General features: G+C 54.3%; 1 protein-coding gene across 1 annotated transcript in view; it reads left to right on the top strand.

Annotated features, from left to right (window-relative positions):
• Positions 1–14,179, top strand: part of CSMD1 (CUB and Sushi multiple domains 1) — a 1,001,626-nt gene that overhangs the window by 867,853 nt on the left and 119,594 nt on the right. The window contains exons 27-29 of the mRNA XM_081129106.1: positions 2,751–2,942; positions 8,360–8,498; positions 10,549–10,736. Coding sequence (XP_080985232.1) covers positions 2,751–2,942; positions 8,360–8,498; positions 10,549–10,736 — 519 coding nt within the window. The remainder of the gene's footprint in view (positions 1–2,750; positions 2,943–8,359; positions 8,499–10,548; positions 10,737–14,179) is intronic.

Here is a 14,179-nt window from a genome sequence, read left to right as displayed (position 1 = left end):
GGGAAGGGCCCCCTGGCTGTTCCTCGTTGGGTCTGTTGCGAGTCCTGTACAGCTTCAGGTGCGAACATACGTTTCTGCGTTTCCGGGACAGACGCCCCGAAGTGCCCCTTCTGGGTCGGACGGTCACCGAGCGCGTGGGTTTGGTGCCCACTCCCACCTGGCGGCAGGGTCGGTGGCCGGCCTCCCCAGTCGTCGCCGTGACCCCACGCCCTGGCTCCAGGTGCAGGGCCGGCTGTGCCGCTGACCCGGCAGCCCGGTCGCCGCGGGTCCCCGACCGCTGACGGATCGCGAGCCCCGGCTCTTGCGCTAATTTGCCGTCTGAGCAGCCTCTTGAGGAAAACGCTGCTTCGTGTCCTTTGAACGCTTTCTGATTTGATTTCTTTTGGCATCTTGAGCCTTGATATAGTTTAGACACCGGGCCTGGTCAGTTATGCGGCTCTCAAACGCTTCCTCCCGGCCTGTCCCGTCCATCCATGTTCTTGTCTGGGTCTCTCACCGAGCAAAGGTTTTAAATGTGGATGAGGTCTGATTGACCAATAATCGCTTTTATGGGTCGTGCTTTGCTTTCGTGTCTAGGAAGTCCCTGCCAAGCCCTGAACCCCAGAGATTATATATATACGTATATATATGTATACACACACATATATATGTATATATATATTTTAAATATAAATATATGTATATATTTTAAGTTTTGCAGTCTTGCCTTGTGTGTTTACGGACGCGATTGGCCGTGTGCTGGTTTCCGCGTGAGCTGTGAGACGGGTGGCGGCTGTTTCGGGTGCGGCCGTGGAGCCAGCACACGCGTTGCTTCTGAAAGACGCGGGTGGCTCAGGGACACTGTGTCCCCCTGTGACGCCCGCAGACACTGGCTCAGTCTCAGCAAACGTGACGTCCCGGTTACTGAAACACTTGGACAGTTTCCGAAACCAAGGGAGAAATGCTGAGCCTAAATCGGGTGAACTTTGTAAAATCCGGGTCCACTTTCCTTAGTCTGGAGACCAGGCTGGAGTGGACACGCCCAGCACGTGAGGTCAGGTTTCACTGTGTTTTCTGAGCTTTTTCAGCCACCGAAGCATTAAAACCTCAGAGCAGAGCTCTGACTGCTGGCGACCGTCTTCCACGGGCAGGTCCCTGCTCGGCGTCAGGATCTAAACCAAATGGGCAGAGCACCTTTTCAGAAAAATGTTTTAAAATCATAAATGTTCACTAAGCAAATATTTAATCCAAGAACTAATAACTCGGTCAATATATTTTTAAATGTTTCAAAAAATTCAAGGAGAACTTTGTGCATTTAATAATAGAACATGGCTGGATTCTTAAATTTTGGTTTAGTGGGATGTAAACAGAGCACAACGTGCGATATAATTAAAATCTATTCCACGGGGTCCCCGCGCCAACTGTGAGTTCGCCTGACGGGAGAGCCTGTGTCCGCCGCAGGTTCTCACCGGGCAGGGCCTGGGTGTCACGGCCCCGTGACTGTCAAAGTCACGTCCTCGCTCGTGCATTAGGGTTTCGGCTGCTCCCCCGGAGCCGGATGGTCCTGGATTTGGGGGGACAAGCACTGGGATGATGCCAGACCCCACGGGCCCCCAGGAAGTGTCATCATGATTCACAGTAGCCCAGGGAGCCCCTGTGGGACATTGAAAACCACAGTGTCCATCAGCTGGGACCAGCCTCCTTTCTCAGGTAACAGAGGGACAAGCCCAGTGCGGCCAGAATCCTGTTTCCTCTTTTACGGCGGGAAGTGCGGAGGCTCAGAGTCACCAGAATCCCATTTGGAGAAAAAGTATTTTAGAGAAAAATGAGAAGAAGGTGCGATGTGGCCCCTAAAGGAACAGCCCTGAGCAGAAACGCGTACACATCCCGTCTCCGCTCCCCTGGCCCTGGAGGCGGGAAAGCAATTTCTGACCCCAGAGTAATGTCTCCGGTTGGGGGCTGGGACACTCGTCTCTAAAGGAGCTTCACGGCCTCCAACGGGAACGGCCTCCTGCAAGTCGTAACCCGAGGGAAATGAAACGTTCCTTCCGAGACCCAGCCGCGGCACAGCCCCCTGCTGTGTCTGAAGCTGTTTTTCCCCCTGAACTCTTCTTACTGCGTTTTAAACTTCATCTAGATAACCCAGGCATCTTTTTATTTTTATCTCGTAATTCTGAAAGGATAGGTCAGGTCGGAGTTTGGGGTTTGTTGCATCCAGCTAGGCCTCGGTGGTCGACTTACTGGTAATTTCCAATAACCTTGGAGACGTACAAGCGAACGCGCGTCCCCTCTGCGCACTCGGGACCGTTCACCGCGGCTCCCGTTTCACGTCGCCGATGTCAGCTGGGTTCACAGAGTCAGCGTTTCTGTCTATTACACAACGTGAGCTTCGTGAGTGTATGACATCGAATGGACGTTGTGCTTTAATTAAGTCATTTAAGTCGCGCTACATGTTTTCATGAAATAATTCTAACAAAAGACCTCAGGGGAGTGTGTGTGTGTGTGGGGGGGGGTTGCAGCTTCAGCATGAGGCAGTTCTCGGTCTGTCCCATCATCAGTGGCATTTTCAACAAGATTTTGCCAGAATCTGTTCAAAGTAGGGGCAATCGGGGTGTCCGTTCGTGCGCGTGTGCTTGGGGACAACGTAAACTGTTTCCACGGGTTCCTGTGGGGACAGGTGACTCGGGATGCCAACCGAGGGTGCCCTACACCCACGAGCCTGTGCCCGCCACGTTTCCAGTCCCGTGACCTGTCGTTGTCTTCTCTCGTAGCCTCAATAGCGTCCACCTGCAATGACCCAGGCACCCCGCAAAACGGCACCCGCTACGGGGACAGCAGAGAGCCCGGAGACACCGTCACCTTCCAGTGCGACCCCGGCTATCAGCTGCAAGGGCAGGAGAAGGTCACCTGTGTGCAGCTGGACGGCCGCTTCTTCTGGCAGCCGGACCCGCCCACCTGCATAGGTACAGAGCTTACGCTGGGGAACGGCGCCTGCCGTCCCTGAACTTGCCCGGGAAATGCATCGTCTCTTCAGAAATATTTCTTAGGGTTTTTTCCTTGCCCTCTGGTTCTCCGATCCCACGTTGAAATTTTATTGCAAACCTTTAAGCTTTATTTTATTAGGTAAAGTTAAGGAAGTAGTCTTTTTAATATGCGGTAATTGGCATTTATCTAACACGTCCCGTCCGTAACGAATCCTGTAAAAATAAGAATCAATTGAATTACTATCATTTAAAATTCTGAGTGGCTAAAAATTCATAACCCTGCCATTGCGATTCTCATTTTTAATATAGAAACTTGCCCATAAGCAAAACCTACCCAATAAGAAGTACTTTCTCTTTGTAGATGTTTTTTCTATAATATTGCTACATTTTAATAGAGTTCTGAAAACTAGAAATTATACTGTTTTGTCAAAATGAAGATAAAAGCGGAAAGTTGTTTCTGAAATTCACCAGAATTTTTATAGTTTAACCTTATTAAAAAGATGGCAATTAGTTTTGCAGACTTTAATTTCAATAACATTCCAAGATATTCCACCGCAAATGTGGTTTTAAGGTGCTGCATATTTTTATGTAAAATAGTAATTCCATGTAGAGGGTCCCTTCACTCAATGACATATTTTGCCATAAATACCTATTTAGAGTATTTCATCTTAATCTTAAAAATAAGTGTTACTAAACTTTATTCCTATAATTAACCATCACAGTTCAATTTTTGCTTCTTTATCATCTGTCTCAAATGTGTAAAATTTAATTAATCTGTGATGGGAAGCCATGGTCATGAAATGATAGGCACATAGTTAATGGGCCAGTTTGCTCAGGGTGACCTTGAGGCGGATTTGTGACTTAAACTGACTTTTATTGTCACGTAAATGGCTGTAGAGAAAATCTCCGTGGCCTCGTAGGGCTGAGACTCCAGCGCCTGGCTTATCACAAGGCCCTTCCAGTGCTGGGCAGGTAGACGGGACGAGAGGGCTGGCTCGTTAGCATGTTCAGCCTTGTCAGAGACCAGTCTGTGTTTACTTAATTTTTAAAAAAATATGCTTTAGCCCAGCCGGGCGTGGCTCAGCAGTTGAGCATCGACCTAGGATCCAGGCGATCAGGGTTCGATTCCCGGTCAGGGCACATGCCTGGGTTGCAGGCTAGCTGATCAATATTTCTCTCTCTCTCCCTCTCCCTTCCTCTCTTTGAGATCAATAAAGATATATTTAAAAATAAAATAAAATAAAATAAAAAATTAAAAAATTAAAAATATGCTTTATTGATTTCAGAGAGAGGGAGGGAGAGGGAGAGAAAGAGAAACATCCATGATGAGAGTCATTGATCGGCTGCCTCCTGTGCGCCCCCTGCTGGGGGTCGAGCCCACAGCCCGGGCAGGTGCCCCGACCGGGAAGCGAACCAGCGACCTCCTGGTTCACAGGCTGACGCTCGACCACTGAGCCGCACCAGCCGGGCAGCGCTGTTTCCGTTTCATAACTTTTGTGAGCACAGTCACGTCCTGCATTTCATTTCCAGCTGAGTCATCGGGAGACTGGTAGGATTTCTACCTGTTTCTTTTAAAAAGTGGAGTAATTGCCTGTAAAGGGCACCATCATTTTAAACCATTGACCTGCTCTTAAATCAGAAAAGGCACCTTGTAATCCCCATTTTGCCGGATTTTAAACTCACGGAGAGGGACATTCCAAAGCGATGCCACTCACAGCTAATCTCCTAAAACTAATTTCTCAGTTGACGTAAATTTAAACGCTTAATTGTAAAATTCGTCCATCTTTTCAGCTAACCTGCAGCCTTTGGCTGGTTTCTCTCTGAGTTACCTAACTTTGGCCAGTGGCCAGGTAATTCGTGCTGAGCAAAGAAAGTAGGTAACAGGTCCTTCGTCTCGAGCGGCAGCTCCGAGCACAAGCGACCATCGCTTGCAGGCAGCTGAGTGTCGATCGCGTTGGCTCCCAGACCTGCCTACCCACCGGGTGTCGGTGCCACAGGACGCGGGACGCTGGGGAACAAGTGAACACTGTCTTTTTATTACGTCGTAAACATTCCCCCCAGAAGTATGGCTTGTGCCCCTGTAAGAAACTCGCCGGTCAGGGCAGAGGGGGTCGTGACTCAGTGTTCACGTGAATTCTATTCTGCCGACTCCAGACACTGTTTTATCTCACTTAGCTTTGTCCTGGTTTAAAAAAAAATACACATTTATTGCAGAATTTTTAGGGGCTATGTTAAGAAAAAAGAGAAAAATACTGACATCTTTTTACCTGGAGGCGATTACCTCTACCGTGAGGGTGCGGACGTGCAGTTCCTGACTGCTTTGTGCAGCGATGCTCCACGTTACCGGGAATTACGTGGTAGCAGCTGCTCGGCCACCCTGTGGGCTGTGCTTTCTCCTTCCGCGCACGTGAGTGTCTGAGTCCTGGGCTTTCTAAGGAGAGTTGATGCCGCACCGCGTGGGGGCCCCTGTGGGCGCCAGGAACCCTTCTTGCCGCGCAGCTGGGTCCTGCGTGGAGATTGCTGCTGGGATCACGCCTGAGGCATGTCCGCAAACTCACGTGCCCCTAGGGCTTTAAAACATGCTCAGGGCTCAGGAGGTTTACTGGCAGGACCGTCGGCCGCGTGTGAGCGGCTGCTTCCCCCGACCGAGAAAAACACCATCTACGAATATTTCATACCCTCATCGTTGGCTGCGAGCAGGAAGCGATGACTCCCTGGCGTTTTAATTGCATTTTAAATTAATAGTGAGGGTCGCCTGTTGCTCATTCCGTGCTCTTTCTGGCCACTGGAACCTGTTCTTTCCTGACCAGCCTGCTGACTGCTGCTCCCCCTTTGGTGGTTCATGTTCCCCCCCCCTCTGTTCTTCCTCCTCCCCCTTTTTAAACCTCTTAACCTTTCATCTCTTTTTGTGTCTCGTATTTTCACCCGCGTGTCATCTGCGAGTTTGCCGTCTCGAGTGCCCGGCTCCACAGCTTTTTTCGCTGCCCAAAGGATGCCCACCTGGGGCGCCTCCCTGGCGTTTTCAGCTGAGTCTCAAAGCCCAGTTCTCCAGGCCGGGGGACAGGTGCTACCTCCCAATTTGAGACGAGTGTCCCTCAAACGTGTCCACAGCTTTCGCTTTCTCAGGGAGCCCCGATCCCCCTTCTCCACGCCCATTTCTATAAAGCTCTGAAGGGCAAAGACGGCCCCAGGCTGCAGGAGTCCGTTGGGAGGCGACGTCCCGCTCCGACCTCGAGGGTGCCGTGCGGGCTCCTGAGCCCACGGATGGCGTGAAATGTGAGGTGTTTTGAGGCAGAGACGTTGACGAGCCTCGGGAAAGGGTTGTGCCTGAGACCGTGGTGGTGAAGGTCTTACCCACCGGGGGCCCCGAGGTCTCGGACAAGGGGTGGTGGGCGGGTAGGAACGCGTGGACTTTATCCCTGTGCCCCTCCCTCCAGAGGAGTTCATAGAGTGTCTGAGTTGCATTTTGCATTAAATTCTAATCCTACGCAAACTAACCTGCAAGGTCTCCAAGTAAAACCTAATAAAGCTGAAATGAACAGGACCCTGACCAAAAGGGAGACCAAACCCAGCAGGACAGTGCTGCCTGGTTCCACTCGCAGCTTTTAACCAGCCCCCGGGCCTGCCCCGGGGATGTGGGCGGATGGGCCAGCCTCCGCCTTCTTCTAAATCTGCATTTGAGTCTCCCCCGAACCCTCCCTGCCACTGCCCCGTAGCCAGGGCCCCCTTCGGCCCTTTCCCGTCTTTCCCGCCTGCGAGGAGTCTTCTCGCGTCCTCAGGCCGCTTCCCCCCCAGCCCGCCCTCCCCTGCCCAGGCTCCCCGCGCTCCCCACTCGGCTCCCACTGGGTGCGGGGGCCTGTCCGGGGAGAGCCCGTTTCTCCGCCCTGTCCACAGAGTTTATTTATGCGAAACTGCAGCCGGGGGAAAATGTGGTTTTCATCATCTGTGTGTGTGTGTGTGAACATTACATCGCATTACTCTTGCGTGTAGATCTGAAAAACTTATTACAAATATTTCTGATTCAGAGTTTGCTTGTGACGGGACTGGAATTATAAGAAAAAGTGTTTGAATTTGTTGCAGTTCTTTTTATGGAACGTTAAGTTTTCAGGAATGTTGAGTATTTAAAGACACGTCCATAGGAGAAAATTGCTGAGCAGGTGCCTTCGTCTTATTTACAAAAAAGTCATTTTTCTTGGAGAGTGTGGAAAGAGATCACCCATTAGGGTATTTCCTTCTCTGCTGATATAGTTTCTAAATGAACATGAGATCGATGGTGTGGAATAAGGCATAGTTTAGAGGGAACACGGCCGTGTAACCTGAGTGATGTTTAAAGGCAACCCGGCGACAGGCCGCAGCGCTGGGTGTAAAGAACGCTGGCCGGCGAGTCTGCGCAGGCGCCCAAGCTGGGTCTCCCTGCAAATTCTCAGTCATCTAACGCCTTCCACCTGGTGGAAGATCTAACAAATTTTACCTGATAAATGAATCCGTCGTAAACATTCTCGGGTTCAAGAGCAAACATCGGCCTGCCTGTTAATAACACCGAACCCCTTAATTACCCCTTCAGAGTATAACTGTAGACGCATCTCATTAAAGTGTAATGACTGCAAAAGCACTGAGTCTATTATTATCATCCACAGTTTCCCTCTGATAATAACACGTGTGGACAAATGTAGGTTTATATACTACAAATAAATAATACAATACCTAATACATAAAAATACAAGAATAAACCGTGTTCCACGCACTCCCATCACAGTTTCCAGGTCAGGGTCCCCCTCAGCCCGAGTCACGTATGTGCTGCGATGTCACTAAACCTCGGCGTCGGTTTCTCGGTCTGAGCCGCGGGAGTCATACCAGCCCCGCGTACATCAGGGCCCTGTGAGAAATGTGTGAACCCACATGTGTTAACTGACTCAGCACCTATTTCCTGATGTTTACTGTGCTGGGCGTCGGGGACGAAGGGCGAGCCAAGTAGGTGACCAGGGTCCCCGGGGAGCGCGCTGCTGGGATGCGTGAGCAGCGACGTGAGCTTGGGAACCATGAGAAACGACGTGAAGTCACGGTGGCCCCGGGACGTGTTTTCCTGCCCGAGGCTGTGTCCCTGTGGGTAGAACCTGCGCCCCGGGAGTCGGGCGGTGCAGGTAACCCCCTCATTTTAACCGAGGAGAGATTAAAATCGTAGCCGGTGAATGTCAGTCGTCAGCGTGTGAAATCGTTTCTGAGCGACCATGGGGCGGGACCTCACGTGGGATTTAACAGTTACGCTGAGACGGACGGGCCTCCTGGCCTTGGTGTCTCGCCGGGCAATGGTCAGTAACCAGCGCGAGTGGCCGGTGGACCCGGGGTGCCTCGCCCACACTGATCGGCGTTTCTCTCCTGTGGTCCCCCTGTGACAGCCGCCTGTGGAGGGAACCTGACCGGCCCGTCGGGCGTCATCTTATCCCCTAACTACCCGCAGCCGTATCCTCCCGGGAAGGAATGCGACTGGAGGGTCAGAGTGAACCCCGACTTCGTCATCGCCTTGATATTCAAAAGGTACCGCCTCCCGCGGGGCGCCTCTGTTTAGCAGGATTGCGGGTGCCGGGGGGAAAGGGGGCCTCACGCGCCCCTACAGGGAGTTTACAGCGGGCGGCGTCCGAGGGAGGCGGGTCGGGGGCACGCCCTTGCCTGGGGGCGTCCGGCCTGCTGTGTTAGGTGCCCACGAGGCCAGAGCTCCTTCCACCCCCGTCGTGCTCACACCCTGCTCCACAGGAGAAGGTTACATGGCCGAACGCCCGAGAAAATCAGTGAGGGCGAGCAGGGCCCCTCGCTGTGATTTCCCGTCGGCTCCCGCTTCTCTGGGCGGAGGGCGCGGGTGCTTTTCCACGGCTCAGCCTCCGCACGCTCCCCCGGCCGGCGCCGTCATGACCCAGGGAGTCCCCGTCAGGACTTTGGCAGCGAAAGCTCCCAGAATTAGGTTGTGGTGAAGCCCCAGTTGCTAGACATTTGTCTTAAAAATTGCTAACTCCTTCCTGCTGGACGAGACGATAAACGTTCCAATATTATGATTAGTTTCTGAAAGCGCATCCTGTAGAATTAGCGTGTTATTACTACGCGATGCATAATTGCATTTTTTAAAATGCCAGGGTCTTCTCCAGCTTCACGGTCTGATTTTTGAGTTTCGTGAAGTGATATTTTAAAAGCCATGTGGTCCTAGAGGCCGTCTGGGGACAGATTCCATTTATTTGTCCACCGGGGGAGCGGGTTTCCTTTCTCGGGAGTTTGCGTCGGGCTTCAGGGCCTATGTGACGATCGGCCGCTCTCCGCCCTGTGCGGGCCGAGTCGGGATCCCGTAACCCTCAGGAGCCTGAATTCCAAGTGGCCGGAGAAGCCTTCGTCTCCGGAATTCACTCAGACCCGTAAATTTACCGAACGATGACCACGTGACGGCCGCTCCGCTGCTGGAGAAAACCGGCCACGTGCTGGGCCTGTTGTTAGAAACCCTGCAGCTCTGTCAGTGCTAAACCCCGGCAGCGCCCCCCTTAAAGCCGGGGTCCCTCTGGTACCAGGAGGCTAGATGGGCAATTCGCAGACGTAGGGCGCGGGAGCCCTGCCGGGAGGAGTCTCCTACCTGGCGGCTCCCTAGCCAGGTGCCCAAAGTGTCATTCACTTGTCACAGAGAAAGGAGTTGACACAGACGCTCCAGCGTCACTGTGCCCACGTCTCCGGAACGGGCTTGAGCTAGAAACCTCCAGGCTTCCCTCCGACCCTCAGGTCCCATGAACCCTTCGCTGACCCAGGGTCACAGGAAAACCACGCGGCCGCGTAGGTCCCTGCTGAGGACGGGGCCCCGGTTAGAGAGGAGGGACTGGAGGCCACCGGAGCGCACCGCCCGGGGCCTCTGCCTCGTTACCGTCTGCTCGGACCGCGTCCGAGCTACGCTCCAGCGTCCTGCGGGGGGGCGTGTGTCTTCGTTAAAGCCCCAGACCCTGGCCAGCCTCGCCCTGTCCATGGCAGACGTGTCGGGCCACATCCTTCCGGAGAGCTTCGGGCTGTAATTCTCGGACCCTTTGGGGTTCCCCGGGTATTGACATTAGAGGAGAGAGGGGCAGAGAGAGAAGCGCAGAGGGCGGGGGGAGGGGAGACTCAGCCTCCGAGCCCTGGTGGAAGCCGCACACGGGGCCCGGTCATCCGGGCGGGGAGAGCTAATTGCGGCCTTGACAGTAAAAGCAAACAAGGAAAATTGTCTTTAAGAAAAGTCAGTACTACCTGGGGTCCATAGTCTCAAAACTAACAACATTCACATGCAAACCGAACGTCGCCGGCACCCCACCCTCCTGAGCCCGGGGCCTTCAACCCCGTTCCACTGGCCCGTTCTCGGGCGCAGAGATTCCCATTCTTACCGACATCTTTCAGGTTATACTGTTCGGACGTGAGAGTCATTAAAACGGGAGCATATTTGTTACAGCGGATGCCGGTTCCAGCTGCCCCTGTTCCGGCGTGTTGGTCGCATTTACCTTTGGGGTGGCCCCGATCTGTAAAGACTGGGGGAGCACGGCCCGTGTGGCCGAGCCCTGCCCGGGCCTGACCAGCCGTCTCCCCGCAGCTTCAGCATGGAGCCCAGCTACGACTTCCTGCACGTCTACGAGGGCGAGGACTCCAACAGCCCCCTGGTCGGCAGCTTCCAGGGCTCGCAGGCCCCCGAGAGGATCGAGAGCAGCGGAAACAGCCTCTTCCTGGCCTTCCGGAGCGACGCCTCCGTGGGCCTGTCCGGCTTCGCCATCGAGTTCAAAGGTACCGTGCCGGGGGTTCGCCCGGCGGGCGCCTCTTCCCGAGGCCGCCCCCCATCGGGCGCGCACGAGTCTGACCTCCCCCGTCTGCCGGGGCGGGGATTCCAGACGCGTGTCCGGCTCGGCTGAGACAGGAACACGAGGAAAATGTTTCCCAGATTCGTGGCCATTGAAATAAATTGTGGCCTGTGCAGGGAGGAACTGGATGGCAGTTAAGAATGATCTGCTTTTTAAAATACGTCTTTACCGATGTCAGAGAGAGGAAGGGAGAGGGAGAGGGAGACCTCAGTGATGAGAGTCGTGGACCCGCTGCCTCCTGCACGGCCCCCGCTGGGGTCAAGCCCACCACCCGGGCCTGGGCCCCGACCGGGAATCGAACCCTGACGCCTGGTTCATAGGTCGATGCTCACCCGCTGAGCCACGCGGGCCGGGCCAGAATGATCTTAAGATGTGTTTCAGCAGCTTCTGATTTGTTTCTTCAGGACGACGCAATTTAAGTTCATCAAAACAGCTTAGGTTAGCTCAGTATTTTTCAGTGTAAACACCGGGGTGTTGGGTGGGTGACCTGCTGAGCTCCGGGTGTCAGGTGGGTGAGTTGCTGAGCCCCTGGTTTTGGATGGGTGAGTTGCTGAGCCCTGGGTGTTGGGTGGGTGAGTTGCTGAGCCCTGGGTGTTGGGTGGGTGAGTTGCTGAGCCCTGGGTTTGGTGGGTGAGTTGCTGAGCCCCTGAGTGTTGGGTGGGCGAGTTGCTGAGCCCCTGGGTTTGGTGGGTGAGTTGCTGAGCCCTGGGTTTGGTGGGCGAGTTGCTGAGCCCTGGGTTTGGTGGGTGAGTTGCTGAGCCCTGGGTGTTGGGTGGGTGAGTTGCTGAGCCCTGGGTGTTGGGTGGGTGAGTTGCTGAGCCCTGGGTTTGGTGGGTGAGTTGCTGAGCCCCTGAGTGTTGGGTGGGCGAGTTGCTGAGCCCCTGGGTTTGGTGGGTGAGTTGCTGAGCCCTGGGTTTGGTGGGCGAGTTGCTGAGCCCTGGGTTTGGTGGGTGAGTTGCTGAGCCCTGGGTTTGGTGGGTGAGTTGCTGAGCCCTGGGTGTTGGGTGGGCGAGTTGCTGAGCCCCTGGGTTTGGTGGGCGAGTTGCTGAGCCCTGGGTTTGGTGGGCGAGTTGCTGAGCCCCTGGGTTTGGTGGGCGAGTTGCTGAGCCCCTGGGTTTGGTGGGCGAGTTGCTGAGCCCTGGGTTTGGTGGGCGAGTTGCTGAGCCCTGGGTTTGGTGGGTGAGTTGCTGAGCCCTGGGTTTGGTGGGTGAGTTGCTGAGCCCTGGGTGTTGGGTGGGCGAGTTGCTGAGCCCCTGGGTTTGGTGGGTGAGTTGCTGAGCCCTGGGTTTGGTGGGCGAGTTGCTGAGCCCTGGGTTTGGTGGGTGAGTTGCTGAGCCCTGGGTGTTGGGTGGGTGAGCTGCTGAGCCCCTGGGTTTGGTGGGTGAGTTGCTGAGCCCTGGGTGTTGGGTGGGTGAGCTGCTGAGCCCCTGGGTTTGGTGGGTGAGTTGCTGAGCCCTGGGTGTTGGGTGGGTGAGTTGCTGAGCCCCTGGGTTTGGTGGGCGAGTTGCTGAGCCCTGGGTTTGGTGGGTGAGTTGCTGAGCCCTGGGTGTTGGGTGGGTGAGCTGCTGAGCCCCTGGGTTTGGTGGGTGAGTTGCTGAGCCCCAGGTGCAGCTGTCGGCTTGGTCACCGGGCCATTGTCTCCCACTCCATTTGGGACCCACCAAGCACTGCCACTCACATCCCGAGAAAGCAAACACAGATACTAACACAATGCACCTGAGCCAAGCACTTTGCTGTTGGGTCCATGGAAACCAATATATGTGCGTTTGAACCCATTTCTCATGTGAACAAAGAAAACGCAAATTATATTACAGAGAATCAGAGAGGACTCGACAAAATGCCGACTCAGGGTAGGGAGGGCTTCATAAAAATAACAGATGTGCTTCTATTTAACTCTTGAGCTAGTTATTAGTTATTAGAATTTTAAAATAGGATATATGTTTCATCTATATTAAATTTCAGTGGACTTACATTTTTTATATGGTTTTAAGTAGGAAATTAATCTATTCCCGCCAAACATCAAAATCTGCATTATTGATCTTTATTAAAATGAACAACAGAACCTTCAGACAACTCAACAATCAGAGGCATTCCTGTGCCTTTTGGACGGGGCTGGTTCATGCTCGTGAATAAATAATTGACGAGGGTTCCACTTAGCGTCTGACGTGGCGTCTGACGGCCCCTGGGTGAACCAGAGCCCACCGGGGTGCGGTGGGTGAGTGAGCGGGTGACGTGGCCTGTGCCCTGCGGGGCAGAGCTGCCCTTCTGCTCGGGGTCTTTGGCGACCAGAACAGCCGTCCAACCAAGGGCTGCAGCTCCTGACCTTTAAAAAGTTCCCTGGTGGCGTCTGTGACAGAATAAAATCCCAGAGACGGGAGACAGCAGGAGTGACGATCTGCATCGGCAAGGACAGGCCCCGGCGGGGTCAGGACACGACGCAGACGGAGCGTCTGGCGGCCTCGCGGAGTGACAGTCTCGGGGCCCGGCAGCGCCCCCCGCTGGCCCCGGGGTGGGCTCTCGGGGGTGTCCCTAAGCAACAGGGACTCGGGCGGCGGAAAAACCCACCATGTTATGAAGTCATCTCATTAGCCAGGGCGACAGCTGTAAGAAAACCGTGCCCGTGATTTATCACCAAGTGTCCCGAACTGACAGCTGGGTAAATGGAACCAAAGGATTGGACGCAGTTCGTTCCAGGAATTTAACACACTTGCCGTCGGAAATCAGACTCAGCAACACAGAGCGGGGGGCGGTGAGGGGGGATTTCACCCAACAGAAGCTAAACCAGAGTTTTATAACGAAAGGTGACGGACAAGGCGCCAGGCGGGTGCTGCAGGCGGGTACCGAGAACTTTCACCGAGTCCCAGGAGCGACGAAGGCGCCCGGCCGGCGCCGGTGCCGCGGGTGCTCCGTCCATGCTGCGGGCCGCGGGCCTGCTCCGGGCTTATCTGTCCCGAATGTGGGAAATACGTGTCCCGTGTTCTCTGTGGGCTTCGAGGCCGCTTCAGAGACTCATCGCAATGTCTCCTGCCCCTCGAAATAGCCAAACGGGTTCACAGTAGAGAGATTAGAGAGCCCAGGAGGCAGCCGATCGATGTTTCTCTCATCGGTGTTTCTATCTCTCCCTCCTCTCTCTTTAAAATCGATAAAAACTTTTTTTTTTAAAAAAAGAAAGACCAAAAGGTAAAGGAGTTAAAAAAAAAAACTAACACACTCATGGACCCAGACAGCGGTGTGGTGACGCCAGCGGGAAGGGGTGGGGGGCAGGAGGGGGCGCAGGGGGTGAGTGGAGACGGGAGACGACCTGGGGTGGCACACAGCACAACACGCAGGTGACGCGTATGGAACTGCCTCCTGAAACCTGGTTTTATT

Source organism: Miniopterus schreibersii (assembly GCF_964146895.1).
Source record: "Miniopterus schreibersii genome assembly, chromosome: 2".
NCBI lineage: Eukaryota > Metazoa > Chordata > Mammalia > Chiroptera > Miniopteridae > Miniopterus > Miniopterus schreibersii.
Note: the sequence above shows the minus strand (reverse complement) of the source record. Positions and strands in the feature narration are given on the sequence as shown.